This window comes from Syngnathus floridae, chromosome 1, assembly GCF_059516105.1.
Source record: "Syngnathus floridae isolate MCC-2025c chromosome 1, RoL_Sflo_1.0, whole genome shotgun sequence".
NCBI classification, from domain to species: Eukaryota; Metazoa; Chordata; class Actinopteri; order Syngnathiformes; family Syngnathidae; genus Syngnathus; species Syngnathus floridae.
Genome location: NC_142413.1, coordinates 17,968,451 through 17,996,291, shown reverse-complemented (window position 1 = coordinate 17,996,291; position 27,841 = coordinate 17,968,451). Strand labels below are relative to the sequence as shown.

Here is a 27,841-nt window from a genome sequence, read left to right as displayed (position 1 = left end):
TTAAAAAAATATGACAACTTGAGTTTACAATTAATATCTAAATAAAAAATCAGTACACCTTGTTTTAACTCTTTAACGTTCATGGTAGCCCGTCCGAGCTGACACCGGCTAAAGAGACTGCTGTTTTTCTCTCTTTTGTGTGAGATGGGGGAAATGCAAATATTCTTTGGCCATCTGGATAGGGGTATTTACTTTCTTGCAAAGCAGTCTGTGTATAGCAATACAAAGAATATTTCAACAGTATATTTTTCAGTCAAGCAAAAGTTCAAAGAAAAGAAAAAGATAACAATGCGTATGCAATACTTACGCCGGCGCGGTGAACATGGGTATCGCAGTTTTAGCATAGGCTGACGACACGACAGCTCGGCATAAACAGAAAGTGACATCATGATGAAGTCAAAGGTCCCACAATCAAAATAAATAAAACGAAACGTATATCAAGACTAACCATAAAATTAATATAAATAGAAGGAAATACATAAAATTAAACCGTAAAATAATATTGAAATTTAATTGTTGGTCAAATAAAATAAAACAAGTATGCATATCTTACACAAGGACCATATATTTGCAACCACTAATGTAGCATTCATTTTAAAATACGTATCAAGTACGGGATTGCTCTTCAGACCTTTTTTTCTTTCTTGGCAACGGTCAACCGTATCACCGTTGACCGTTATCAGAAGATATCAAAATCTTATGCATTCTTTCTTGTTTTATTTGGCAAAATATGATTATCAAATGTTTTCCCAAAGAAACAAATATTATAATTTTAAACTCTTGCATATTTAACCCATTCAAGGTTGCAAAATATAAATTAACATAATAAAACGTCAAGCAGAGGGTGTGTTTGGTGTTTATGGATTGGTCGCCTGGACCTTAGTTTGTGTTAAAATATTGTTTTAAGTTCGTATGTGACAGAGTGCTTGTGGCTGTTATATATTCGTCAGGACCTTTGTATAGGTGCAGTTCTTATGGCTGTTATATATTCTTCAGGACCTTAGTATAGGTACAGCTGTGTGTTACAGAATGTCAAAGATTTAATGACAATACATTGTCGTAATCTAAACTATTCTATTTAGGAAGACACTTGATTTTCTTCTTTTTTGTAACTGTATTATAAAAGTGCTGGAATACACGGGTGACTGATAAGGAATTGCCTCTACCATAAATGAATGCTGGGTACCTGCAGTTTACTGAGTGAACTCTTAGGGCCGCTGTAGACCACAAACTGCGGCAGGCTGGCTCAGATGGTTTCTGCTGTAACCACCCATGTTATTTGGACATATTAGACGAAGACAACGACAAAGAACGCGCATTCGAGCCATCACGCTTTTGGAAAAAGCGCGATTCAACCATTTGGATTTACCCTTTTCCTATGGATATTTAGCAGAGGAATTAATTACCTTCATCAAACTAGTATTACTTCGATGAGATGATTTTTTATTTATTTTCGGTAGGAAAATAGTCGAATTTATAGAACAATGGCAAGGCAAGTGCTGCTCTTTATTTTTTCTCTCTCCGTGGGTTCAGTGTTCGGGCAGGTCAGTTACTCCATCCCGGAGGAGATGCCCAAAGGATCTCTTGTTGGAAACATAGCTCATGATTTAGGTTTGCAGACCAAACGTATGCTGGCCGGCAAAGCGCGCATTTATAACCGAGATGGTGACAATTACGTTGAGTTGAATAGAGACAGAGGAGTCATCCTGTTGAAAGAAAGGATTGACAGAGAGGCGCTCTGCAGACAGACGACGCCTTGCGCTTTAAATTTTCAAATTGTTTTAGAGAACCCCATGCAATTTTACAGCATTACAGTTCAAGTTACTGACATTAATGACAATGCACCAACGTTTAACAGGGGCGAAATGAAATTTAAAATAAGCGAGTCAGCAGTCATTGGAGCTAAATTTGTTTTAGAGAAGGCTGTAGATCTTGACGTCGGAACTAACGGCGTTAATAATTATGAATTAAAACCTTCGGGTCATTTTGCTCTTAAGTTGGAAAATAACGCAGATGGAAATAAAAATGTGGAAATGGTTTTAAAGAAGCCTTTAGACAGAGAGAAAGAGGAGCAGATGTCTCTCGTGTTTACTGCTGTGGATGGAGGAGAGCCTCGTATGTCGGGAACGATGATGATTCTTGTTACAGTGTTAGACGCTAATGATAATGCCCCAATTTTTACTCAACAAACATACAAAGCTATTGTAACGGAGAATTCTGCTGTAGGCACAATTGTGGCAACTGTTTCTGCCTCTGATGCAGATCAGGGCTCGAACGCCAAAATATCGTATTCTATAAGCGATGCCCAAAATGATATTAGAAGCCTATTCGACATCAATAAAGAAACTGGTGAAGTGATGTTGATAGGGATAATTGATTTTGAGCAGTCTCGTAACTATCAAATAAATATCCTCGCCAGTGATGAAGGGGGCCTCACAGATTCGTGCAAAATAATCGTTGATGTGCAAGACCTCAATGATAATGAGCCTAAAATAAGCATTATGTCAAAGTCAAATATTATTTCAGAAAATGCAGAGCTCAATACCGTTGTTACCATGATAAATATAGAAGATAAAGACTCTGGAGATAATGGAAATGTTGTTTGTTTCTTAAATGAAAACATACCATTTACATTAAAATCCTCAACAAATAACTTTTATACCTTAGTGACAGATAGTGAATTAGACAGAGAGCGATCACGTGAGTATAATATCACAGTGATGTGCTCCGATGAGGGCGTGCCCCCCCTCTCCAGTAGTGTCACTCTCGCTTTGCACATCTCAGATGTGAATGACAATGCGCCTGTCTTTGAGAGGAGCTCATATAAGGCCTACATTGTGGAAAACAACACACCAGGTCTCTCCATATTCACTGTAAAAGCCAGTGATGCTGACTGGAACCAGAATGCTCGTCTTTCTTACATCCTAGAGGACTCCTCAGTTAACGGAGTACCAGTCTCCTCGTATGTGTCTGTTAGTACTGAAAGTGGAGTCATCCATGCAGTGCGCTCTTTTGACTATGAGCAACTGAAAGAGTTCCATTTCCGTGTCAGAGCGCAGGATGGAGGCTCCCCTCCCCTCAGCAGTAACACGAGCGTTCACATCCTGATCCAGGACCAGAATGACAACGCCCCTCAGGTGCTGTACCCGGTGCAGACTGGCGGCTCGCTGCTGGCCGAAATTGTCCCTCGTTCGGCAGACGTGGGCTATCTGGTGACCAAAGTGGTGGCCGTGGACGTGGACTCTGGCCAGAACGCCTGGCTCTCCTATCAAGTGCACAAAGCCACAGACAGGGCGCTGTTTGAAGTGGGGCTCCACAATGGAGAAATCCGAACTGTCCGCCAAGTGACTGATAAAGATGCTGTCAAGCAAAGACTGACTGTTGTGGTGGAGGACAACGGGCAGCCCTCTCGTTCAGCCACAGTCATTGTGAACGTGGCCGTGGCCGACAGCTTCCCTGAGGTGCTCTCAGAGTTCACTGACTTGAGCATGCATGACAAGGAGTACAATGACAAGCTGACTTTTTACTTAGTGTTGGCGCTGGCTGTGGTCTCCTTCCTCTTCATCACTTGCTTGCTGCTCATCATCGCAGTCAAAGTGTACAGGTGGAGACAGTCTCGCGTCCTGTACCACTCTAACCTGCCCGTCATCCCGTATTATCCACCTCGGTACTCGGATACTTTGGGGACTGGGACCCTCCCGCATGTGTACAATTACGAGGTGTGCAGGACCACTGACTCTAGAAAAAGTGACATGAAGAACATGCAAGCCATGAGTCAAAGTTTGGTGAGTGTGGATGGAGATGATGGTGAACTGCCACATGGGAATAAAGAGCTGTCTGGAAATTTCTCACAGTTGTCAACATTGGTGAGTGAATATTTCAACATTCTTAATCTGTTATATGGCAGTCAGCATGGTTCCACAATTATACAAGGGGGTCACATAGCCTGCAAATCCACAAGTCAAGAAATCATGTTTAGTACCCAAAATATTGTCTTTGAGAAGAGCTGCAATGTCGCTGTCCACGGTGCTGGAAGTGTTTCTGTTTTTGTTAGGGACCACTCAGGCGCCCCACCGTCGCCCAGTTTGACATTACAGTGCAGCATTGTTGCAAGATGGCTTCAAAAAGTTAAAAAAAAAAGGTTTTTGGGCGAATCACTGACAAATACGACTACCAAATAATAAAACAAATGAATAAATAAAATAATAACAATGATAATAATAATAATAATAATAATAATAATAATAATAATAATAATAATAATAATAATCACACCTGGTGCAACTTTTTTAAGCTGTTCTGTTAAACTCCCATGAATAGCTAACGAGACGATTAGAAAAAAATATTGTTTTGTCTTTTTTTTCAAAGACGTTATTAATTTTGGATGTTTTTTGTTTATAGGTATTTTCTGTACATATTTTCAAACGAAGCAAGGGCAATATTGTAATTACTTTTGAGAGTTATGAGTGGCCATTACTTTTGTTGTGCGTCGCTCGTTTTTACACGTTTTAGACTCTAAGAGACGCTGTTGGCTTGGATATGATTTTCCCTGTGTTGTCGTCATGCAGTCCTCCCTATTGACGAGGCACTAGAAGAGATTTTGTCTTTTGTTAGTGGTGAGGGCAAGTGAAGGAACAGCAATCTCATGCCTCACATTGGTTTGCGTGTAGAGGTGAATTGATCAGTAAACGAAGTATTAATCCATTACAAGGACATAACTCCTCTCTTTTTTTGTAATCATGGATAATCACGGATATCTTTCTTTCTCACGGACAAAATGGAGGTTGTTTTATGGATGGATACGGAAAGTAGGAACGCTCATTTTTCTGCTTCGTTTGGTAACCACGGTAGGTGGTCAAATTCGTTATTCTATTCCGGAGGAGATGAAAAAAGGATCCGTGATTGGAAACGTGGCGCAAGATCTCGGTTTGGACATGAAGAGACTCATAGCTGGGCGAGCGCGCATCGTGACGGGAGAAAACATTCAATACACGGAACTGAAGACAGACAAAGGGCTACTGGTCGTCAGTGACAGAATAGACCGAGAGGAGCTTTGCGGAGATGTGACGCCATGCAGCTTCAGCTTTGAGATCATTTTAGAAAATCCGATCGAGCTGCACAGAATAATTGTTGAAGTTTTGGATATTAATGATCACGCCCCTGTATTTTCAAATAAAGATAAAACTCTCTTATTTGAAATAAGTGAATCAGCTGCAGTTGGAGTACGCTTTTCTCTGCAGAGTGCAGAGGATCAAGATGTGGGGCAAAATGCATTGCAAAGTTACATTTTGTCACCAAACGATAATTTTATCTTAAATCCGCATGCAAATCCGGATGGCAGTAAATATGTTCAAATGGTTCTCCAGAAGCCTTTAGATAGGGAGCAACATCCCCGTTTGTCATTAAAATTAATTGCACTTGATGGAGGAACACCGCAGAGATCTGGCACTGTGAATATAGAAATAAATGTGTTAGATGCAAATGATAATGAACCCGTATTTAACCAATCAGTCTATAAGGCCACTGTTATGGAAAACACAATGAAAGGCACCAGTATAGTTACTGTAAATGCTACAGATGCTGACAGCGGTTCAAATGGACTCATCTCTTACAGTTTGTCTCAAACAAAAGGAAGCGCAGCAGAGGTTTTTCATATAGATGAAAGCACTGGCAAAATTTATGTGTCTGGTCAGATAGACTTTGAAAAGAACAAAAAGTACGAAGTTAGGGTGGAAGCAAAAGATCAAGGTGGATTTACTGGGACCAGTAAAGTTATATTTGATGTTATTGACGTAAATGACAATGCTCCATTAATTAATATAATGTCATTTTCCAGTCCTCTGTCTGAGGATTCACCTCCTGGTACAACAGTTGCAGTTCTGAACATAAAAGATGTTGATTCTGATAGAAATGGACAGCTAAAATGTTCCATAGATGGAAAACTTCCCTTTATATTGGAGACATCTCTGACAAACTATTATAATTTAATTTCAGATCAATTTTTTGATAGAGAATCTGTCTCAGAATATAACATAACAATTACGGCCACTGATCTCGGAACACCTCCGCTTTCTAGCTCTATAAAGTTACATCTTAGAATCTCAGACGTGAATGACAATGCACCAATATTTGATAAAAATATTTATTCAGCTTATGTGGCAGAGAATAATTCACCAGGCATCTCCGTATTTGCTGTCACTGCTCGAGACGCTGATTGGAATCAGAATGCGAGAGTATCTTATCTTTTAGAGGACATACAGATAGGTGGCAGTCCAGTGTCTACTTTTGTTTCTTTAAATTCTGAAACCGGTGTTCTCAGTGCAGTTCGATCATTTGATTATGAGCAAATTAAACAAGTGGACTTGGTGGTTAGAGCGCAGGATGGAGGTTCCCCTCCGCTCAGCAGCAACACGAGCGTTCGCATCCTGATCCAGGACCAGAACGACAACGCCCCTCAGGTGCTGTACCCGGTGCAGACGGGCGGCTCACTGCTGGCCGAAATGGTGCCTCGTTCGGCCGACGTGGGCTACCTGGTGACCAAAGTGGTGGCCGTGGATGTGGACTCTGGCCAGAACGCCTGGCTCTCCTATCAAGTGCATAAAGCCACAGACAGGGCGCTGTTTGAAGTGGGCCTCCACAATGGAGAAATCCGAACGGTCCGCCAAGTGACTGATAAAGATGCTGTCAAACAAAGACTGACTATCGTGGTGGAAGACAACGGGATGCCCTCTCGTTCAGCCACAGTCATTGTGAACGTGGCCGTGGCCGACAGCTTCCCTGAGGTGCTCTCAGAGTTCACTGACTTGAGCATGCACGACAAGGAGTACAATGACAAGCTGACGTTTTACTTAGTCTTGGCGCTGGCTGTGGTCTCCTTCCTCTTCATCACCTGCTTGCTGCTCATTATAGCAGTCAAAGTGTACAGGTGGCGACAGTCTCGTGTCCTGTACCACTCCAACCTGCCCGTCATCCCGTACTATCCACCTCGGTACTCGGATACTTTGGGAACGGGGACCCTCCCGCACGTGTACAATTACGAGGTGTGCAGAACCACCGACACCAGAAAAAGTGACTGTAAAATGGACAGAGCTGCTAGTCAAAATTTTCTAGTCATGGACCGCAGTTCCACAGGGACCATGCAGAAGATACATAAGAACATCCTGGATGAACCGGATTCTCCTATAGAGGTTAGTTCATAACATTTTCTTGTGAAGTTCCTGGTCCTGTTTTGGGTTCGTAACCTATTTGTTATTAGTAACGTAGTATATCTCAGTTTTAATCCTATGACTTCAATTAAGTGTAAATGTTGAAGATGATAGGCATTGTTTTAATCCCCCTGATTTTAAAACGAAGAAATATAAGGAGTTGGAGTTGAGTGCAATTTCAGAACCATGGATAGTTTTTTATATGGGCTAATTTCTTTGTGTTGAATACTTCAAACTTCAAATGTATCCTTATTTTCCATTCCAGCTATCCATTACTATTTTACTTTATTGCTGTCAAGTTCATATTCAAGCTGTCGTTATTGCAATCTAATATCGAATCTACCTGAACTAAATCGAAACACTTGCATTCAATAATACTTTGCTTTTCATGTTTGGTAACGGTTGTGTTTATGCATATCTTCATAAAGTTGTTTTATACGTTAAAATTGCAATGTTTAATCAGCAAATAAGTGGTGGTAATAAGTAGCTCGTGACCCAAAAAAAGATATTCAAAAAGGATGAACTATTGGAGTAAAACACTCTTGTGTCTAGAGTACTGAGATGTGCAGTATAGTACATTTGATTGAATTAAAAAAAGGCTTATTTACCTCAAGCATTTTCTTTTTTTTAACATATTGGATTTGCGTTTAGCACGCCTACCTGCATAATGAGGGCGATGTGTGTCCAATTATTTTATTATTAATCTATAATTAATCTATTTGTACATGTCTCTATCATGATGCTTTGTGAAAACAATTAGCTTGGAAACGTATGTGAATCCCAGGTGCCTCTGCCATAATATCAGACAAAAGTCATAGTGAACAGATGTCAAGACTTAAAAATAATAGAACTTCGCCTGAATGTTGTTTTGTGTGCGTGCATGTGTGTTCGTGCGATTCGCGCACGCTTGTGCGTAATTGTAGAGCGTGTGGATGAGTAGCCCATTTTTCTGACAAATTGTAGGTTGTCTAGTTGTTTATTGGACTATCATGCATAGTTGTTCTTCTTTTAAATCAAAACTCTTGATAATGAGTGGCCAATGCTTTCACCTCTCCCTATGTGCCATCATAGTTAGCCTCCTTTAAGTAACTTAACATTTAAGAGCATATTATTTTTTTCTTTGAAAATTGTTTCAAGACATCATGTGAATTTGACATTTCGCCTCAGCTGACCCTTTCATGTCTGATAACTCAAAATAAATATACTAATTGCAAAATTACTGAAAAATATTACCCATTTTGAAGAGGAATTGAAATTTAGCAATAACACTTTACTTCTATTTTGATCTATAATATTTGTACGGACTTATTATGGATGTTCATTTATCAATATATCATTTTATCACTGACATTGGAAACTTGAGTCGGTCTGCATTCCTTAAATTCCATAATTTTCTTTAAATGACTGCGAGTTAATCATCACCCTGTGACAAAACATTGCAAATGTTTCGTTGTAAACGGTCGCAAAGTTATATGTGCAATCATATACTCATCGCATAGACTCTTTGTGACACGTACGTATTTGGCATGTTTATTATAGGGTGCAGTCAGTCATATTGGTGTTCAGTCGTTGAGGCACGTGTATTGTGAATATCTGGTTTGATTCATCCTGCAGTATTGCAATATGGACTCTTAGGGACGCTGTCGACCAAAAAGTAAATGACTGGGTCAGGACTGGAGCTGCTTCTCCGTATAACGTCGACATAACACAGTGACAAAGCAACGGGAGGAGAGCGGATCATTTGACGTGCTTTTCAAATGGGGAGCAAAAAATATACGTGATTGGACCAGAAAACGATATTTACTTCGATTTACAGTGGATAATATTTGACATTAGACTGTGAAAAGGATATTTTTTAGTGGAATATATACAGAGAGGAGCTCCACTGGAGAGGATTGGACAGAACAATGAATGGGCAAGTACCGCTGCTGTTTGTGTCCCTCTTCGCCCTCGATGCAGCGTACGGCCAGGCCAGCTATTCTATTCCGGAGGAAATGACCAGAGGATCTTTAGTGGGACACGTCGCACAGGATTTGGGTTTAGAAATTCAACGTTTGATTTCTGGAAAAGCCAAGATCTATTCGAGGAACAATGAAGAATACATCGAGCTGAGCCGAGAGAAAGGAGTCCTCCTCGTTAAAGAGAGGATCGACAGGGAGGCTCTTTGCGCACACACCGCGCTTTGTGCGCTGCATTTTCGCATTATTTTGGAAAGTCCAATCGAATTTTACGGTGTTACTGTACAGATTACAGACATAAATGATAATGCGCCAAGCTTTGAGAAAAATGAAATGACATTTAAAATAAGTGAGTCTGCAACCATCGGCGCAAAATTCGTTTTAGAAAGGGCCGTCGATCTTGATGTTGGAATTAATAACATTCAAAATTACGAATTAAAACCACCAAATCATTTTGCTCTTAAAGTGCAAAATAACGCGGATGGAAATAAAAACGTGGAAATGGTTTTACAGAAGAATTTAGACAGAGAGAAAGCGGAGCAGATGTCCCTCGTGTTAACTGCTGTAGATGGAGGAGAGCCGCGCTTGTCGGGAACGATGATGATTCTTATTACAGTGTTGGACGTGAATGACAATGCCCCCGTTTTCACACAGCCCACGTACAAAGCTGTTGTTATTGAGAATTCACCTGTAGGAACAATTGTGGCGACTGTATCTGCCTCTGATGCAGATGGGGACTTGAACTCTAAAATTTCATATTCAATAACAAACACCCTAGAAAGAGTTAGAAATATTTTTAAGATAAATAAGGAAAATGGCCAAGTTTCATTAATTGGAAATATAGATTTTGAAAAATCAAAGAATTTTCAAATCCATTTACTCGCAAGTGACGATGGAGGACTCACGGATTCGTGTAAATTGATTATTGATGTACAAGATGTAAATGACAACAAACCAGAAATAAATATTATGTCCAAGTCAAATGTGATATCAGAAAATGCAGAAATCAACACTGTTGTCACTGTTATCAGCATAGAAGATTTGGATTCAGGAGAAAATGGAATAGTTAAATGCTTTATCAATGAAAATATTCCATTTACGCTCAAAACCTCTGAAAATAATTTTTATAGTTTAGTAACGGACAGTGATTTAGACAGAGAGAGTGCATCCGAGTATAACATCACGGTAATGTGCTCTGATGAGGGCGTGCCCTCTCTCTCCAGCAGTGTCACGCTCACCTTACACATCTCAGATGTGAATGACAACGCGCCTGTCTTTGAGAGGAGCTCATATGAGGCCTACATTGTGGAAAACAACACACCAGGTCTTTCTGTATTCAGTGTTAAAGCCAGTGATTCAGACTGGAACCAGAATGCTCGTCTTTCGTACATCCTGGAGGACTCCTCAGTTAACGGAGTTCCAGTCTCCTCATATGTGTCTGTTAGTGCTGAAAGTGGAGTCATCCATGCAGTGCGCTCTTTTGACTACGAGCAACTGAAAGAGTTCCAATTCCGTGTCAGAGCACAGGATGGAGGCTCCCCTCCCCTCAGCAGCAACGCGAGCGTTCGCATCCTGATCCAGGACCAGAACGACAACGCCCCTCAGGTCCTGTACCCGGTGCAGACGACCGGCTCGCTGCTGGCCGAAATGGTGCCTCGTTCGGCCGACGTGGGCTACCTTGTGACCAAAGTAGTGGCCGTGGACGTGGACTCTGGCCAAAACGCCTGGCTCTCCTATCAAGTGCACAAAGCCACGGACAGGGCGCTGTTTGAAGTGGGCCTCCACAATGGAGAAATCCGAACTGTCCGCCAAGTGACTGATAAAGATGCTGTCAAACAAAGACTGACTATCGTGGTGGAAGACAACGGGCAGCCCTCTCGTTCAGCCACAGTCATTGTGAACGTGGCGGTGGCCGACAGCTTCCCTGAGGTGCTCTCAGAGTTCACTGATTTGAGCATGCATGACAAGGAGTACAATGACACGCTGACTTTTTACTTAGTCTTGGCGCTGGCTGTGGTTTCCTTCCTCTTTATCACCTGCTTGGTGCTCATCATAGCAGTCAAAGTGTACAGGTGGAGACAGTCTCGTGTCCTGTACCACTCCAACCTGCCAGTCATCCCGTACTATCCACCGCGATACTCTGATACTTTGGGGACTGGGACCCTCCCGCACGTGTACAATTATGAGGTGTGCAGGACAACCGACTCCAGAAAAAGTGACAGAGCTGGTAGTCACAACATGATGTCAATGGACCCCAGTTTTACAGCGACCATGCAGAAACTACATAGTGAAAAGCACATCTTGGATGAACCTGACTCTCCTCTTGAGGTTAGTTCATAACTTTGTCCCATGGAGTTCTCGGTCTTGTTTTGGTTCATGACTTAGTTGTTATTAGCAGTGTAAGGGCTCCAATTTTCGATCAAGCACGAATCTTAATGTTTGAGAAGCTTTCATTCTTTTTTTTACTTAGTTTCTGTGGCTCCCTGAGAATCATATTCAAAAGGAAGGTTTCCCACTATCGAGAGCTTACTATTTAGACTCATTCCTATAACTATTGAATAGATAAACTCACATTGTATTATACTCTATTCAACCCGAGTCTTAATACAATGCCTTCGTACTATCAATTTCATGTTCAAATGTCTTTAATAAGATATCGTATTTAATGTCCTTGTTATACAAATTGTTACATTAAATTTAATTTAGTCACGCCTCTCTTTAACATTTGATTTCATCTATACCCTCATGAAGTTGTTTTCTCTATCCACTGATCCCCATTAGAAGAGTTGGATTTGATTACCCATGAAGTGTCGACGTTTTGCAGTTTGTCTGAGTTCTTACTGATTACGAGTGAGTTAATAAGCATGCAAACCTGAAAAGGATGAGATGTGTGGAAAATGCATGGATGGGTAAATAAAGTTAATATGTTAAACACTGCCATGGGTAGAGCCCCCTGGAAAACATGTAGCCTACATTTTCCCTTGTTTACCAAAAAAAGCATCTTACTTTTCGTGGCGGATTTGTAATTAGCGCATTTTCCTCGTAGTCAGTTGACGCATTCTCGATTCGTAGTTTGAACATCCCTACATGAAGTTTGCTTGTCTTCCCTGTTCTTTCATGTTTGTCTCCAACATTCCAAAAACATTTGTTCGGTTGACTTAAGGTGATTTTTACCACTTTGTATATGTGAGTGTGAATAGTTGATTGTATAAATATGACTGGCTGTGAATGACTGGCAAACAGTTTTTGGTGTAAACCGACTCTCGTCCAAAGTCAGCTTGGATAGACTCCAATTCCCTGCGAACCTAATGGAGACAAACAAGCAATTTATGAAATACATGGCGGAAAGATTGCTTTTGTGTCTCCTAATCTCTCTCTTGGGCTTGCTTGACATTTCCCCAAAACTACATGACTTTGACTTGGTTGTCTGTATTTTCTTTTTTCACAGCGAGAATTGAAATTATTTCTGCTCTTGATTTGACATTTCCCATTTTGAAAAAGGTTTTCTTGGAAATCTTCCATTTCATTAAGGTTGTATTTGTTACTATGAGATTGTAGCTTCGTCAAAACCGTTTGCTTATGGAAACTGGTTTAAATGTGAATCTTAATCGCCTCTGCCACCATATCAGACACATTTTAGAACATACAGGTGTCAAGACTGTTAAAATATATGATTGCGTATACTTGGAAAATCTACTGGATGTTGTTTGCCCACAAACCATTTTCCGCACAACTTTAACTTATATTGTTTCAAGGACTGTCAGGCATTGCGATGCTAAAAAAAACTTTCCCCTCTCCCTATATACCATCATAGTTAGCAACCTTTAAGTAACTCCATATTGGAGAGCATTTGAAAACATTACTTTGAAAATTGTTTAATTTTGAAATTTGAACTCATCTGCCTTCCTATCATGTCCAATAATTCCAAATAAATAAGATAATGCACAACTATCGCAAAAAAACATTTTGGGGACAGATTACAAATTGCCAGTGTGTCTTTATTTTGACGTAGGTCTTTTATGTGAGTATTTATTGAAGACAAATTGTGGAGCCAAGGATGCATGAATGGTGCACATCTACAATTATAGCCTTTATCTTTGATGTTGCTAACTTGAATTTGCACCTTTTGAAGTCCGTACATAATTTTTTTTTAAATGGTTGCCAGGTAAACCATCACACATAGTGACATAACACTGAAAATATTTATTTGTAAACAGCTTCAATAGAACATGTACAATTAATGCAGCTACTTTTACCTTTTGTGTTTGTGTGCCTAGTTAAACAAGAGGAATTAATCTCAGTTAAGGAAGAAAATCCCTGCAAGTTTAGCAAAGTTGTAAAAATGTGTCAGAATTTTTAGAGATGCCCGTGTTGTTACAGTGGTGAAACATAATGTTGACGTTAAATTGGGACTACTAGAAAGCATACATTTGTTAATTTAATATTTTTCAGTGTTCAAGCTGTTATAGAGTGACTGTGGCGTGTTACTCATGTTTGCGTGCAGTCACTAATGTAGTAGGGTCTTTTTTACGAACAGATTTTCTCTATCTTGTACGCTATTGCTGGAGAAAGGGATTTGTCTTCTTCCACCCTGCAGTGTTGCAATATGGACTCTTAGGGACGCTGTAGACCAAAAAGTAAATGACTGGGTCAGGACTGGAGCTGCTCCTCCGTATAACGTCGACATAACACTGTGATAAAGCGACGGGAGGAGAACGGATCATTTGACATGCTTGTCAATTTAGAATTATATAGATTCTACAATTCTACAATATAGAATTTTGGACCTGAACACTATTTACGACGATTAAGAGTGGATTACATCCGGCATTAGACTGTGAGGAGAGTCTTTTTAGTGGAATATATGCAGAGTGGAGCTCCGCAGGGGAGAATTGCAGGGAACAATGAATGGGCAAGTACCGCTGCTGTTTGTGTCCCTCTTCGCCCTAGACGCAGTGTACGGCCAGGCCAGCTATTCTATTCCAGAGGAATTGACCAGAGGATCGTTAGTGGGCAACATCGCACAGGATTTAGGTTTACAAATTCAACGTCTGATTTCGGGCAAAGCTAAGATCTATTCGAGGAACAATGAAGAATACATCGAGCTGAGCCGAGAGAAAGGAGTCCTCCTCGTTAAAGAGAGGATCGACAGGGAGGCTCTTTGCGCACACACCGCGCTTTGTGCGCTGCATTTAGAAATTATTCTAGAAAATCCAATGGAATTTTATAGTGTTACTGTGCAGATTACAGACATAAATGATAATGCACCTAGCTTTGAGAAAAACGAAATGAAATTTAAAATAAGTGAGAGTGCGACCATCGGCGCAAAATTTGTTTTAGATAGGGCTGTCGATCTTGATGTTGGAATTAATGACCTTCAAAATTACGGCTTAAAACCATCGGATCATTTTGCTCTCAAATTGCAAAATAAAGCAAATGGAAATAAAAACGTGGAAATGATTTTACAGAAGCATTTAGACAGAGAGAAAGCGGAGCAGATGTCTCTCGTGTTAACGGCTGTAGATGGAGGAGAGCCGCCCATGTCGGGAACGATGATGATTCTTATTACAGTGTTAGATGTTAATGATAATGCCCCCGTTTTCACACAGCCAACATACTCAGCAATCGTTAATGAAAATTCACCTGCTGGGACAATCGTGGCTACTGTTTCTGCTGCTGATGCAGATGGAGAATTGAATTCTAAAATATCGTATTCAATAACAAACACACTCGATAATGTTAAAACTATTTTTGATATAAATAAAGAAAATGGTCAGGTTTCATTAATTGGCAATATAGATTATGAGAAGTCTAGAAATTTTCAAATTCATTTACTTGCAAGTGATGATGGAGGCCTCACAGACTCTTGTAAATTAATTATTGATGTACAAGATATAAATGACAATAAGCCCGTAATTAACATTATGTCCAAATCTAACGTAATATCAGAGGATGCTGAAATAAATACTGTTGTCACTATGATCAATACAGAAGATTTAGATTCAGGAGAAAATGGAAACGTGAATTGTTTTATAAACGAAAACATTCCATTTGTTCTTAAAATCTCCAAAAATGATTTTTATAGTTTAGTGACAGACGGCGAATTAGACAGAGAGAAGGCGTCTGAGTATAACATCACGGTAATGTGTTCTGATGAGGGCGTGCCCTCCCTGTCGAGCAGCATTACTCTCACCTTACACATCTCAGATGTGAATGACAATGTGCCTGTCTTTGAAAGGAGCTCATACCAGGCCTACATTGTGGAAAACAACACACCAGGTCTTTCTGTATTCACTGTAAAAGCCAGTGATGCGGACTGGAACCAGAATGCTCGTTTTTCGTACATCCTGGAGGACTCCTCAGTTAACGGAGTGCCAGTCTCCTCATATGTGTCCGTGAGTGCTGAAAGTGGAGTCATCCATGCAGTGCGCTCTTTTGACTATGAGCAACTGAAAGAGTTTCACTTCCGTGTCAGAGCGCAGGATGGAGGCTCCCCTCCCCTCAGCAGCAACGCGAGCGTTCACATCCTGATCCAGGACCAGAATGACAACGCCCCTCAGGTGCTCTACCCAGTCCAGACAGGCGGCTCATTGCTGGCCGAAATGGTGCCTCGTTCGGCCGACGTGGGCTACCTGGTGACCAAAGTGGTGGCCGTGGACGTGGACTCTGGCCAGAACGCCTGGCTCTCCTATCAAGTGCACAAAGCCACAGACAGGGCGCTGTTTGAAGTGGGCCTCCACAATGGAGAAATCCGAACTGCCCGTCAAGTGACTGATAAAGATGCTGTCAAACAAAGATTGACTGTTGTGGTGGAGGACAACGGGCAGCCCTCTCGTTCAGCCACAGTCATTGTGAACGTGGCGGTGGCTGACAGTTTTCCTGAGGTGCTGTCAGAGTTCACTGACTTGACCATGCATGACAAGGAGTACAATGACAAGCTGACTTTTTACTTAGTTTTGGCACTGGCTGTGGTCTCCTTCCTCTTCATTACCTGCTTGCTGCTTATCATCGCAGTCAAAGTGTACAGGTGGAGACAGTCTCGCGTCCTGTACCACTCCAACCTGCCCGTCATCCCGTACTATCCGCCACGGTACTCGGATACTTTGGGGGCGGGGACACTCCCGCATGTGTACAATTACGAGGTGTGCAGGACCACCGAGTCTAGAAAAAGTGACATGAAGAACATGCAAGCTATGAGTCAAAGTTTAGTGAATGTGGATGAAGCTGATGTTGATATGTCGAATGGCAACAAGCAGATGTCAGGAGACTTTTCTCAGATGTCAACATTGGTGAGTAAACTGTTTCACCATTCCCTTTCTTTTTGATCATTTCAATTGCTTTTGCTGTTTGTGTATGTATGTGTTGGTGCTGTTCATGGTGCTGAAAGTTTCATCTTCTGAAGTTAATATAGTGCTGGTAACTTTGAACTTGGTTGTTGAAACATTTGTCAATGTTTAACGGACTTTGTAATTTTGCTCACTTTTAAGTCAAGTCCATGTTCTATATGTTTTAATTTTTATTATCTTGATGTTATTCCACCAACCCAACAAAAGTATTCCTGAAATTCCTGCCCACAAAGGTCAAATTAACATTTTACACCCCGACATCTTCAAAATAAACAATTGTGATAGTGAGCATAGAATTCATGAGGTTTCAAAGAAATGTCATCAAAAGACTCATATCATGCAAAATGAACTCGTTTACACTTTTAGCCATGTTAAAATGCTAAACCCTAACGAAAACACCCGCAAAGAGGTTTGCTCCCTTTTTTTCACTTTGAGCAATCCAGCTCATTGCTCTTGTCGAAGTTGGCGTACCCTCTGCTGACCATAGGCAATAATTTGTAAACTGAATTACTGCATAAACTGAAATGTTTAAAAAGCAAACTGTTTAGACACCCGACATGAACTCAAAATTTTAATTTTAAAGGTTAAAACTAAAAATAAGGATTTATCTTAAACTAATGACACAAACTGACGCAGTAAAATCAGCAAAAATAACCACTAACAACAAAGGAAAAAAAAACAATGTTATTACCAGTTCTTATGGACAATTATAGCGACAAGCAGAAATTGAGCAGACTCTGGGGGTTGAAGCCGATTTATTCACTGCTTGATTAGTTGTTGTTTTTCTATACTCATTTGTGGCTTCAATAAAACATTGTAAGAAAAGGATAGAGTGTATGTGACACGTCAGGTATTGAAGTGACAAAGTAAGTCAGAAAATAGTAGCCAGCGTTTTGCAATAGCTATATCTTTGCGGCATGAATTAACAAGCTGAGAATTGTTGTTGTAATTCAGTATAAACACGTAATTAGTATTTGAACGTTGATTTAAAGTGGTCTGGGGTTTTGATTTTGCGGTCGTTTGTTACTACGGATGAGAACGTTATGAATCGATTTTTTTTTCTTTGCGAACATGGCATTTATTGTCAGTGTGCAGGGTTTGAACACATACACATGACATTCACCATTTCTACTCTAAGGGACGCTATTGGTCAACGTAAGGTTTTTCCTCTATTTACTCAAACCCAGATCGCCTGCGCAGTCATGCAACTCGCTCTTTTCATTTGATGAGGAGTACACGTAAGAGCCAGAGCGCCCCTCCGAGCGATTGTTTTACGGATTTTAATTGTTAGTGTTGATGTTTTTTTTGTTTTGTTTTTTATTTCACCGAAGTGGATATTTCAAAGGTGGACCTGTGATTTTATTTGTGGAATAATTGATTATTTTGGCAAATATGGCACGTCGAAGATGCTTCGCGGACGCGCGCCGGAGATGGAGATTGTTTTGTGGACCACGGCAGCAAATTGGATCGCTTTTGTTCTTTTTTTATTTAGCTGCCACTGTGGCTGGTCAAATTCGTTATTCTATTCCGGAGGAGATGAAGAAAGGCGCCGTGATCGGTAACGTTGCACAAGATCTTGGTTTGAATATAAAAAGGATGGTTGCAGGGCGGGCCCGCATCGTGACGGGAGAAAACATTCAATACACGGAGCTGAAAACAGACAAAGGCCTGCTAGTCGTCAATGACAGAATAGACCGAGAGGAGCTTTGCGGAGATGTGACGCCATGTAGCTTTAACTTTGAGATCATTTTAGAAAATCCGATCGAGCTGCACAGAATAATTGTTGAAGTTTTGGATATAAACGATCATGCTCCTATATTTCAAAATAAAGATGAAGCTCTCCTATTTGAAATAAGTGAAGGGACTGCAGTTGGAGTGCAATTTCTACTACAGAGTGCCGAGGATCTCGATGAGGGACAAAACGCGTTGCAAAATTACATTTTGTCACCAAACGATCATTTTATCTTAAATCAGCATGCAAATCCTGATGGCAGTAAATACGTTGAAATGGTGCTCCAGAAGCCTTTAGACAGAGAGCGACATCCCCATTTGTCATTAAAGTTAATTGCACTTGATGGAGGAACTCCACAAAGATCTGGCACCGTAAATATAGAAATAAACGTTTTAGATGTAAATGACAACCGGCCAGTTTTTAATCAATCAGAATACAAAGCTTATGTTATGGAAAACACACTGAAAGGCACCAGTGTAATTACGGTAAATGCTACAGATGCTGACAGTGGTTCAAATGGATTAATCACATACAGTTTGTCGAAAATGAAAGGAAGTGCAGCAGGTATATTTAATATTGATGAAAACACTGGAATCATTCATGTGTTTGGTCAAATAGACTATGAAAGGAACAGAAAATATGAAGTGAGGGTGGAAGCAAAAGATCAGGGTGGGCAGAGTGGGACCAGTCGAGTTATATTTGATGTTATTGATGTCAATGACAATGCACCAGTCATTAATATAATGTCATTTTCAAGTCCACTGTCTGAGGATTCAGCTCCTGGTACAACAGTTGCAGTTCTTAACATCAAAGATTTAGATTCTGATAAAAATGGGCAAATAAAATGTTCCATAGATGGAAAACTCCCCTTTAAATTAGACAAATCTCTAACAAACTATTATAATTTAATTTCAGATCAATTTTTTGATAGAGAATCTGTTTCAGAATATAATATAACAATTACAGCCACTGATTTTGGAACACCTCCACTTTCTAGTTCAACAAAGTTACATCTTAGAATATCAGACGTGAATGACAATGCACCAATATTTGATAAAAATATTTATTCAGCTTATGTGGCAGAGAATAATTCTCCAGGCATTTCCATATTTGCTGTCACTGCTCGAGACACTGATTGGAATCAAAACGCGAGAATATCTTATCTTTTAGAGGACACACACATAAGTGGCAGTCCTGTGTCTGCTTTTGTTTCTTTAAATTCTGAAACCGGTGTTCTCAGTGCCGTTCGATCGTTTGATTATGAGCAAATTAAACAAGTGGACTTGGTGGTCAGAGCGCAGGATGGAGGTTCCCCTCCTCTTAGTAGCAACACAAGCGTTCGTATCCTGATCCAGGACCAGAATGACAACGCCCCTCAGGTGCTGTACCCAGTCCAGACGGGCGGCTCGCTCCTGGCTGAAATGGTGCCTCGTTCAGCAGACGTGGGCTACCTAGTGACCAAAGTGGTGGCCGTGGACGTGGACTCTGGCCAGAATGCCTGGCTCTCCTATCAAGTGCACAAAGCTACAGACAGGGCGCTGTTTGAAGTGGGCCTCCACAATGGAGAAATCCGAACTGTCCGCCAAGTGACTGATAAAGATGCTGTCAAACAAAGACTGACTGTTGTGGTGGAGGACAATGGGCAGCCCTCTCGATCCGCCACAGTCATTGTGAACGTGGCGGTGGCCGACAGCTTCCCTGAAGTGCTCTCAGAGTTCACTGACTTGGGCATGCACGACAAGGAGTACAATGACAAGCTGACTTTTTACTTAGTCTTGGCGCTGGCTGTGGTCTCCTTCCTCTTCATCACCTCCTTGCTGCTCATCATAGCAGTCAAAGTGTACAGGTGGAGACAGTCTCGCGTCCTGTACCACTCCAACCTGCCCGTCATCCCGTACTATCCACCTAGGTACTCGGATACTTTGGGGACGGGAACTCTCCCGCACGTGTACAATTATGAGGTGTGCAGGACCACCGACTCCAGAAAAAGTGACTGTAAATTGGACAGGGCTGCGAGTCACAACGTTCTGGTCATGGATCCCAGTCTTACAAAGACCTTGCAGATGAGACGCAATGAAAAGAACATCCTGGATGAACCCGACTCTCCTATAGAGGTTAGAATTAACCATTTTCCCTTTGCAAAATACATGCCATGTGAATCAGAACCATGGTCAGAGACAAAAGGGTGCCAAACACCAAATGTGTTTTTTAACTGCATGTGTATAATTTAGGCGCCCTTGATTGTAAAGCGTTACTAAGTTATAGAAATCGAACTCGATTAAGTATCAAATTAGACAATCATATTTTTTCAAATAACTAAATAATGCGTATATTAAATTGTTTTTGGGCGGGGATGTGTCAACCTTCCTCTGACATTTGCATAGGTTCTCCACATGTTGGCGCTTTTAAAGATATTATGTGTGTCTCCTTACTTGCGGCTTCCACTTATGTCATTCGTATGAATGACAAAGACAGAATGGAATTTGTTTATTAGAAATGGACATCACGAATACGTTGACAAAACCAAATGCATTTTGTAAACCTTTTAGCAGGAGTGTTAATTTTCAACATGTGACTTCACAGATTTTTGTTGAAGCCACGTTTTGTTTGTTGCAAGGAGAGCTCATTTACAAATATTTGTAAATGGTGCTTACGGCAACTCATTGTCATATTTTATAATTTTTTCATTGTCTAGCATTTGACTGGAATTATATCTTGTCTTGCCGGAAGTGGATTTTTTTTTTTTCTGCTATTGCAAATGCTTTTGCAGGGACTGCACGTCAAATAGTTTTTACCAAAGATATTACTGCTGTGTCAATACTGTAGTTATTCACTAGAGAAATTTGATGACTCAAAAAGTAGCCAACGTCTGTGCTACTGGTGCTACATAGGGTATAGCCATGCATTCCAACGGTGTTTGATATCTTTGCATAAAAAATCCAAGGTTATCTTGTGCTCAATCACCAGCAAATGTCTGTGTAATTGTCCACGACCTATGAGATTATACATATTTACTTGTGCTGCCGTCACCTTAATGAAAATGAATCATCTTTGTTATTAGAGATCATCAATCTCCTCAGTGTTTATTTATAGTAGAAACATATTGAAAAATGGATGGCAATGCCTATAACCTTGATTTATTTTTGTTGCAATCAGCTGCTGCATGTGGAATAACAAAATAGATGAATCACTGAGGGATATTGCAGAGATATTATATATTGACTATTAATCACCCTTCTCCATGAGTTCTTTATTTTTCTTAAAAAACATTTTTTGGTGGGTGTGTTTTTCCATTTGTTGTCCAAATGATGAGTAGAATATTTTATCAAGTAGATGATTGTTTGGCATTTGGTTTGGATTTGAAGTTTAGAGTTCGTTTTAGAGCCCCTAACAAATAAGTAGCCTAACACTAACCCTAATTTTCCTCTTAATATATGACGATGACTTTGGGGATGACTGAAAATGCTTTTTATTATAGGCCCGCTTGTTTTGCATTAGGCGGAACCCTAGATATGATATCCTGCAGTACACAATTTTGGACTCTTAGGGACGCTGTTGACCAGAAATTTTCCCGATCTTTATCCGTGTACCCTGCACACAATGAGCCACATCGACATTAAACCAACAGAAGAGGGAACGCGCACGTATCTGCTGGTTCAGTCGTTGTTGTTTTTTTAAGGATAAATTCATCTCAGACCCCACGATATTTTTCTTTTTGAGTCCCTATTTGGATAAGAGGAATTTACATGTTTTTAATCTCTAATTTGGACCATAGCACATCGAATGGAACAATGAAGCGGCAAGTACTATTGTTCATTTGGGTGTATTTTGTCGGATTGGTGCTCGGGCAGGTCACCTATTCCATTCCCGAGGAAATGAACAAAGGCTCTTTGGTTGGAAACATAGCGCAAGATTTGGGCGTGCATGTGAAAAGGCTGAAATCTGGGAAAGCTCGCATCTACACGGAGGGGAATGCAGATTACATGGAGCTGCACAGAGACAGAGGGCTGCTCGTTGTTAAAGAAAGGATCGACAGGGAGGCGCTGTGCGGACAAATAACGCCGTGCGCGTTACATCTACAGATCACACTGGAAGATCCAATTGAATTCTATGCGGTGACAGTCGAAATTAATGACATTAATGACAATGCGCCCACTTTTAAAAAGGATGAAATGACCTTTAAGATAAGCGAATCCAATGTTATTGGAGCAAAATTCGTGCTGCAGAGGGCTGTGGATTTAGACGTTGGTGTGAACGGGTTGCAGGGCTACTCGTTAAAGCCTTCTGATCATTTTCATCTAAAATTAAAAAATCAACAAGATGGTAGCAAAAGCGTGGAGATGATCCTGCAGAAACCTCTAGATAGAGAAGCTAAAGAACATCTCTCTTTAGTTCTCACTGCGGCTGATGGGGGTGACCCACAGCTGACAGGAACAATGCGTGTAGAAATTGTGGTGCTAGACTCAAATGACAACGCTCCTGTATTTACGCAGGAAATATATAAGGTGACTGTGATGGAGACTGCCACTAAAGGCACTTTTATGTGCACCGTGAGTGCTGTGGATGCAGATGAAGGCTCAAATGGAAGAGTGTCTTATTCAATAACCAACACAGCGGATGACGTTCCTGTTACTTTTGAAATTGATGAAAAAAGTGGTGCCGTGTCTTTAATTGGAAGGCTAGATTATGAAAAGGTGGCTCACTATGAAATATTTGTGCAAGCTAGTGACGATGGAGGGCTGACAGATTCATGTAGAATTATTGTGGAAGTGACTGACACAAATGATAATCCCCCGTCTATAAATATCATGTCTAAAACCAGTTCCATATCAGAGAATTCTTCACCAGGAACGGTGGTCACTATCTTTAATGTACAAGATCCTGACTTGGCAGAAAATGGCCATGTTGCATGTTTTATTGGAGATAATATACCATTTCTGATGAAAAGTACATCTAAAAAGTTCTTCAGCTTAGTCACAGATGGTGATTTGGACCGAGAGAGGTCGAGTGAGTACAACATCACAGTGATGTGCTCTGATGAGGGCATGCCCTCCCTCTCCAGCAGTGTCACTCTCACCTTACACATCTCAGATGTGAATGACAACGCGCCTGTCTTTGAGAGGAGCTCATATGAGGCCTACATTGTGGAAAACAACACACCAGGTCTGTCTGTATTCACTGTAAAAGCCAGTGACGCTGACTGGAACCAGAATGCTCGTCTTTCTTACATCCTGGAGGACTCATCAGTTAACGGGGTGCCAGTCTCCTCGTATGTGTCTGTTAGTGCTGAAAGTGGAGTCATCCATGCAGTGCGCTCTTTTGACTACGAGCAACTGAAAGAGTTCCACTTCCTTGTCAGAGCGCAGGACGGAGGCTCTCCACCTCTTAGTAGCAATGCAAGCGTTCGCATCCTGATCCAGGACCAGAACGACAACGCCCCTCAGGTGCTGTACCCAGTGCAGACAGGCGGCACGCTGCTGGCCGAAATGGTGCCTCGTTCAGCAGACGTGGGCTACCTGGTGACCAAAGTGGTGGCCGTGGATGTGGACTCTGGCCAGAACGCCTGGCTCTCCTATCAAGTACACAAAGCCACAGACAGGGCGCTGTTTGAAGTGGGCCTCCACAATGGAGAAATCCGAACGGTCCGCCAAGTGACTGATAAAGATGCTGTCAAACAAAGACTGACTGTTGTGGTGGAGGACAACGGGCAGCCCTCTCGTTCAGCCACAGTTATCGTGAATGTGGCGGTGGCCGACAGCTTCCCTGAAGTGCTCTCAGAGTTCACTGACTTGAGCATGCACGACAAGGAGTACAATGACAAGCTGACTTTTTATTTGGTCTTGGCGCTGGCTGTGGTCTCCTTCCTCTTCATCACTTGCTTGCTACTCATCGTAGCAGTCAAAGTGTACAGGTGGAGACAGTCTCGCGTCCTGTATCACTCCAACCTGCCCGTCATCCCGTATTATCCACCTCGGTACTCGGATACTTTGGGGACGGGGACCCTCCCACACGTGTACAATTATGAGGTGTGCAGGACCACTGACTCCAGAAAAAGTGGCTGTAAATTGGACAGAGCTGCCAGTCACAACATGCTGGTAACGGACTCGAGTTCAGCCGGGACCATGCAGAAGCTACACATTCAAAAGAACATCCTGGATGAGCCTGACTCTCCTCTAGAGGTTGGTGTCTTGAAACTTATAAATGTTGAAAAATTGGTATGCAGGCAATAGCAAAAATGCATGATTATAGATGGCCACCATGTATTCCAGCTGTTATCTGCCATTTGTCTTTGATACTATACAGCTGCCTCGTGAAAGTGTGTGACTTACCTTCTCCTGCAAAGTTGAAAGTCATCAAATGGCAATTTGCTGTGATTCATATGTTAATGGTGGTTAGTTTTCCAAGTCAAATATGTACTTGCAATATTTCAGTTAAAATGCTTAACTTTACAACACGACATGAATATATAACGTGAAATAATGTCCACTGAACAGGTTGACCATTACTGTCAAGAAAACAAAAAGTTTGGGCTGAAGTTAGACCTGATTACAGCAGCTCCAAAGCAGCTGTTTCAGCACCATGGACAGCAGTCGTGTTGGCGAAATGACCTGCAGTGCACATTGCCCCTATTTACTGCAAGTGATCCATTGTGTTATCTGCATGTAATTTACTGATTATCAAATAATTAAAATAAGCATTCATTTATGATATGTGCATACTTTATAATCATCATATAGTTTAGCTTTAGTTTTGCTTTAGTTGTCACATTTTATCTTTAGTACTTTGGTTTCTGCCAGTTGGATTTGGTGGCATGTGTTATTTTCCCCCCCTTGTTTTTTTTTTACTTTCTGTTGTAGTTTATATTTTTCGTCTCAAAGTGGCGCTGTTGGCATGCCTGATGAAATTTAAAGGCTGCTGTTTTTTTTTTTCCTTCCTCCTCCATTCTTTGTCCCTGCCTTCTGCGCTGCTGTGTTGGTGATAGCACATACTGAACAGTCGTCTCTTGACGCAAACAGTGAGGATTCACGATTCTACTGGATTTTATAGAACACACTGTGGAGTTCTGCTTTTTTTCGGAGCATGTTTTCTAATGGAGTCAGGATTGTAGGATTTTAATTGCTGAATGAAAACAAGCTCCACGGACAAAACAATGAGACGGCAAGTACTGTTGTTCTTCTCGGCTGTGTGCCTTCGCTCCGTGCTTGGCCAGGTCAGCTATTCCATCCCCGAAGAAATGCCTAAAGGCTCTGTGTTTGGAAACATAGTGCATGATTTAGGTTTAGATCACAAAAGGCTGAAATCTGGCAAGGCTCGTGTGTACACCGGCCGCAGTGTGGAGTACATCGGCATGAATAAAGAAAGAGGAGTCCTCGTAATCCAAGAGCGAATAGACAGGGAGGCTTTGTGTGCAGAGACCTCGCCGTGCGCTTTGCATTTTCAGATCATTCTGGAAAATCCAATGGAGATGTTTCGAGTTACGGTGGAGATTACCGACATAAATGATAACACGCCCAGCTTCACCAACGCTGAAAAGCGCTTTGAAATTAGCGAGTCAGCCGTCATAGGATCCAAATTCATATTAGAGAAAGCAATCGATTTGGACATAGGGATAAACGGCTTACAACAATACGTGCTCACTCCTGCTGATAATTTTGCCTTAAAATTAGAGAATGAGGCTGATGGGAGTAAAAAGGTAGAAATGGTGCTGCAGAAGCCCCTCGATCGAGAAAAGCAGGGTTATATCAGGCTTTTATTAACTGCTATTGATGGAGGTGAGCCACAACTGTCAGGCACTATGCAGATATTTGTTAATGTGTTAGATGTCAATGACAACGCACCTAGTTTTGAAAAACGTATTTATAGAGCAAAAATACTTGAAAATGCACCCAAGGGCACCAGTCTAACAACTGTGAGTGCATCTGATGAAGACATTGGCCTAAATGGTGAAGTATCATATTTAATATCTCCCGGCAAACGTCTTCTGACAGACATATTTAACATTAACCAGCAAACTGGTGTTATAACGCTGGTAGGTGATGTAGATTATGAAAAGGCAACTTCCTATCAGATGGATGTGGAGGTAGTCGACAAGGGAGGTCTGTCTGATTCAACAAAGGTGGTTGTTGATGTGATTGATATGAACGACAACAGCCCTGTCATCAATGTTGTTTCCAAATCCGACACCATTTTAGAAAACTCACCTCCTAATACTGTTATAGCAATGTTAAGTGTAAGTGATCCAGATTCAGAAAATAACGGACAAGTAGAATGTGTCAAAGATGATACAACTCCCTTTAAGATACAAACCTCTTTGAATGGATTTTATACTTTAGTTACAGAGGTAGATTTGGACAGAGAGAGGTCGGGCGAGTATAATATCACAGTGATGTGCTCTGATGAGGGTGTGCCCCCCCTCTTCAGCAGTGTCACACTCATCTTGCACATCTCAGATGTGAATGATAATGCGCCTGTCTTTGAGAAGAGCTCATATGAGGGCTTCCTTGTGGAAAACAACACACCAGGGCTTTCTGTATTCACCGTAAAAGCCAGTGATGCTGACTGGAACCAGAATGCTCGTCTTTCGTACATCCTGGAGGACTCCTCAGTTAACGGAGTGCCAGTCTCCTCCTATGTGTCCGTCAATGCTGAAAGTGGAGTCATCCATGCAATGCGCTCTTTTGACTATGAGCAACTGAAAGAGTTCCATTTCCTGGTTAGAGCGCAAGATGGAGGCTCCCCTCCCCTCAGCAGCAACGCGAGCGTTCGCATCCTGATCCAGGACCAGAACGACAACGCCCCTCAGGTGTTGTACCCGGTGCAGACGGGCGGCTCGCTGCTGGCTGAAATGGTGCCTCGTTCAGCAGACGTGGGCTACCTGGTGACCAAAGTGGTGGCCGTGGACGTGGACTCTGGCCAGAATGCCTGGCTCTCCTATCAAGTACACAAAGCTACAGACAGGGCGCTGTTTGAAGTGGGCCTCCACAATGGAGAAATCCGAACAGTCCGCCAAGTGACTGATAAAGATGCTGTCAAACAAAGATTGACTGTTGTGGTGGAGGACAACGGGCAGCCCTCTCGTTCAGCCACAGTCATTGTGAACGTGGCAGTGACCGACAGCTTTCCTGAGGTGCTGTCAGAGTTCACTGACTTGAGCATGTACGACAAGGAGTACAATGACAAGCTGACTTTTTACTTAGTCTTGGCATTGGCTGTGGTCTCCTTCCTCTTCATCACCTGCTTGCTGCTCATCATCGCAGTCAAAGTGTACAGGTGGAGACAGTCTCGCGTCCTGTACCATTCCAACCTGCCCGTCATCCCGTACTATCCACCTAGGTACTCGGATACTTTGGGGACGGGGACCCTCCCGCACGTGTACAATTATGAGGTGTGCAGGACCACCGACTCCAGAAAAAGTGACTGTAAATTGGACAGGGTTGCGAATCACAACGTTCTGGTCATGGATCCCAGTCTAACAAAGACCTTGCAGATGAGACGCAATGAAAAGAACATCCTGGATGAACCTGACTCTCCTATTGAGGTTGGTTACTTGAGTTTTTCTGTAAGATAACTTTTCCCCTTGTCAGTGAACAAAAGCGCCAC

The 27,841-nt window shown here is 41.6% G+C and overlaps 1 protein-coding gene across 30 annotated transcripts in view; it reads left to right on the top strand.

Annotated features, from left to right (window-relative positions):
- LOC148404383 (protocadherin gamma-C5-like) overlaps positions 1–27,841 on the top strand; it is a 226,049-nt gene that overhangs the window by 130,438 nt on the left and 67,770 nt on the right. The window contains exon 1 of one of the 30 annotated variants that reach the window (XM_088381050.1): positions 1,320–3,866. The exons of 25 other annotated variants lie outside the window; for them this stretch is intronic. In XM_088381050.1, coding sequence (XP_088237176.1) covers positions 1,485–3,866 — 2,382 coding nt within the window. In that variant the 5' untranslated portion in view covers positions 1,320–1,484. Of the gene's footprint in view, positions 1–1,319; positions 3,867–8,906; positions 11,492–21,884; positions 24,421–25,224; positions 27,780–27,841 lie in introns of those variants that run through there. 4 more of the 30 variants (XM_088381107.1, XM_088380863.1, XM_088381100.1 and 1 more) reach the window with 4 other exon arrangements.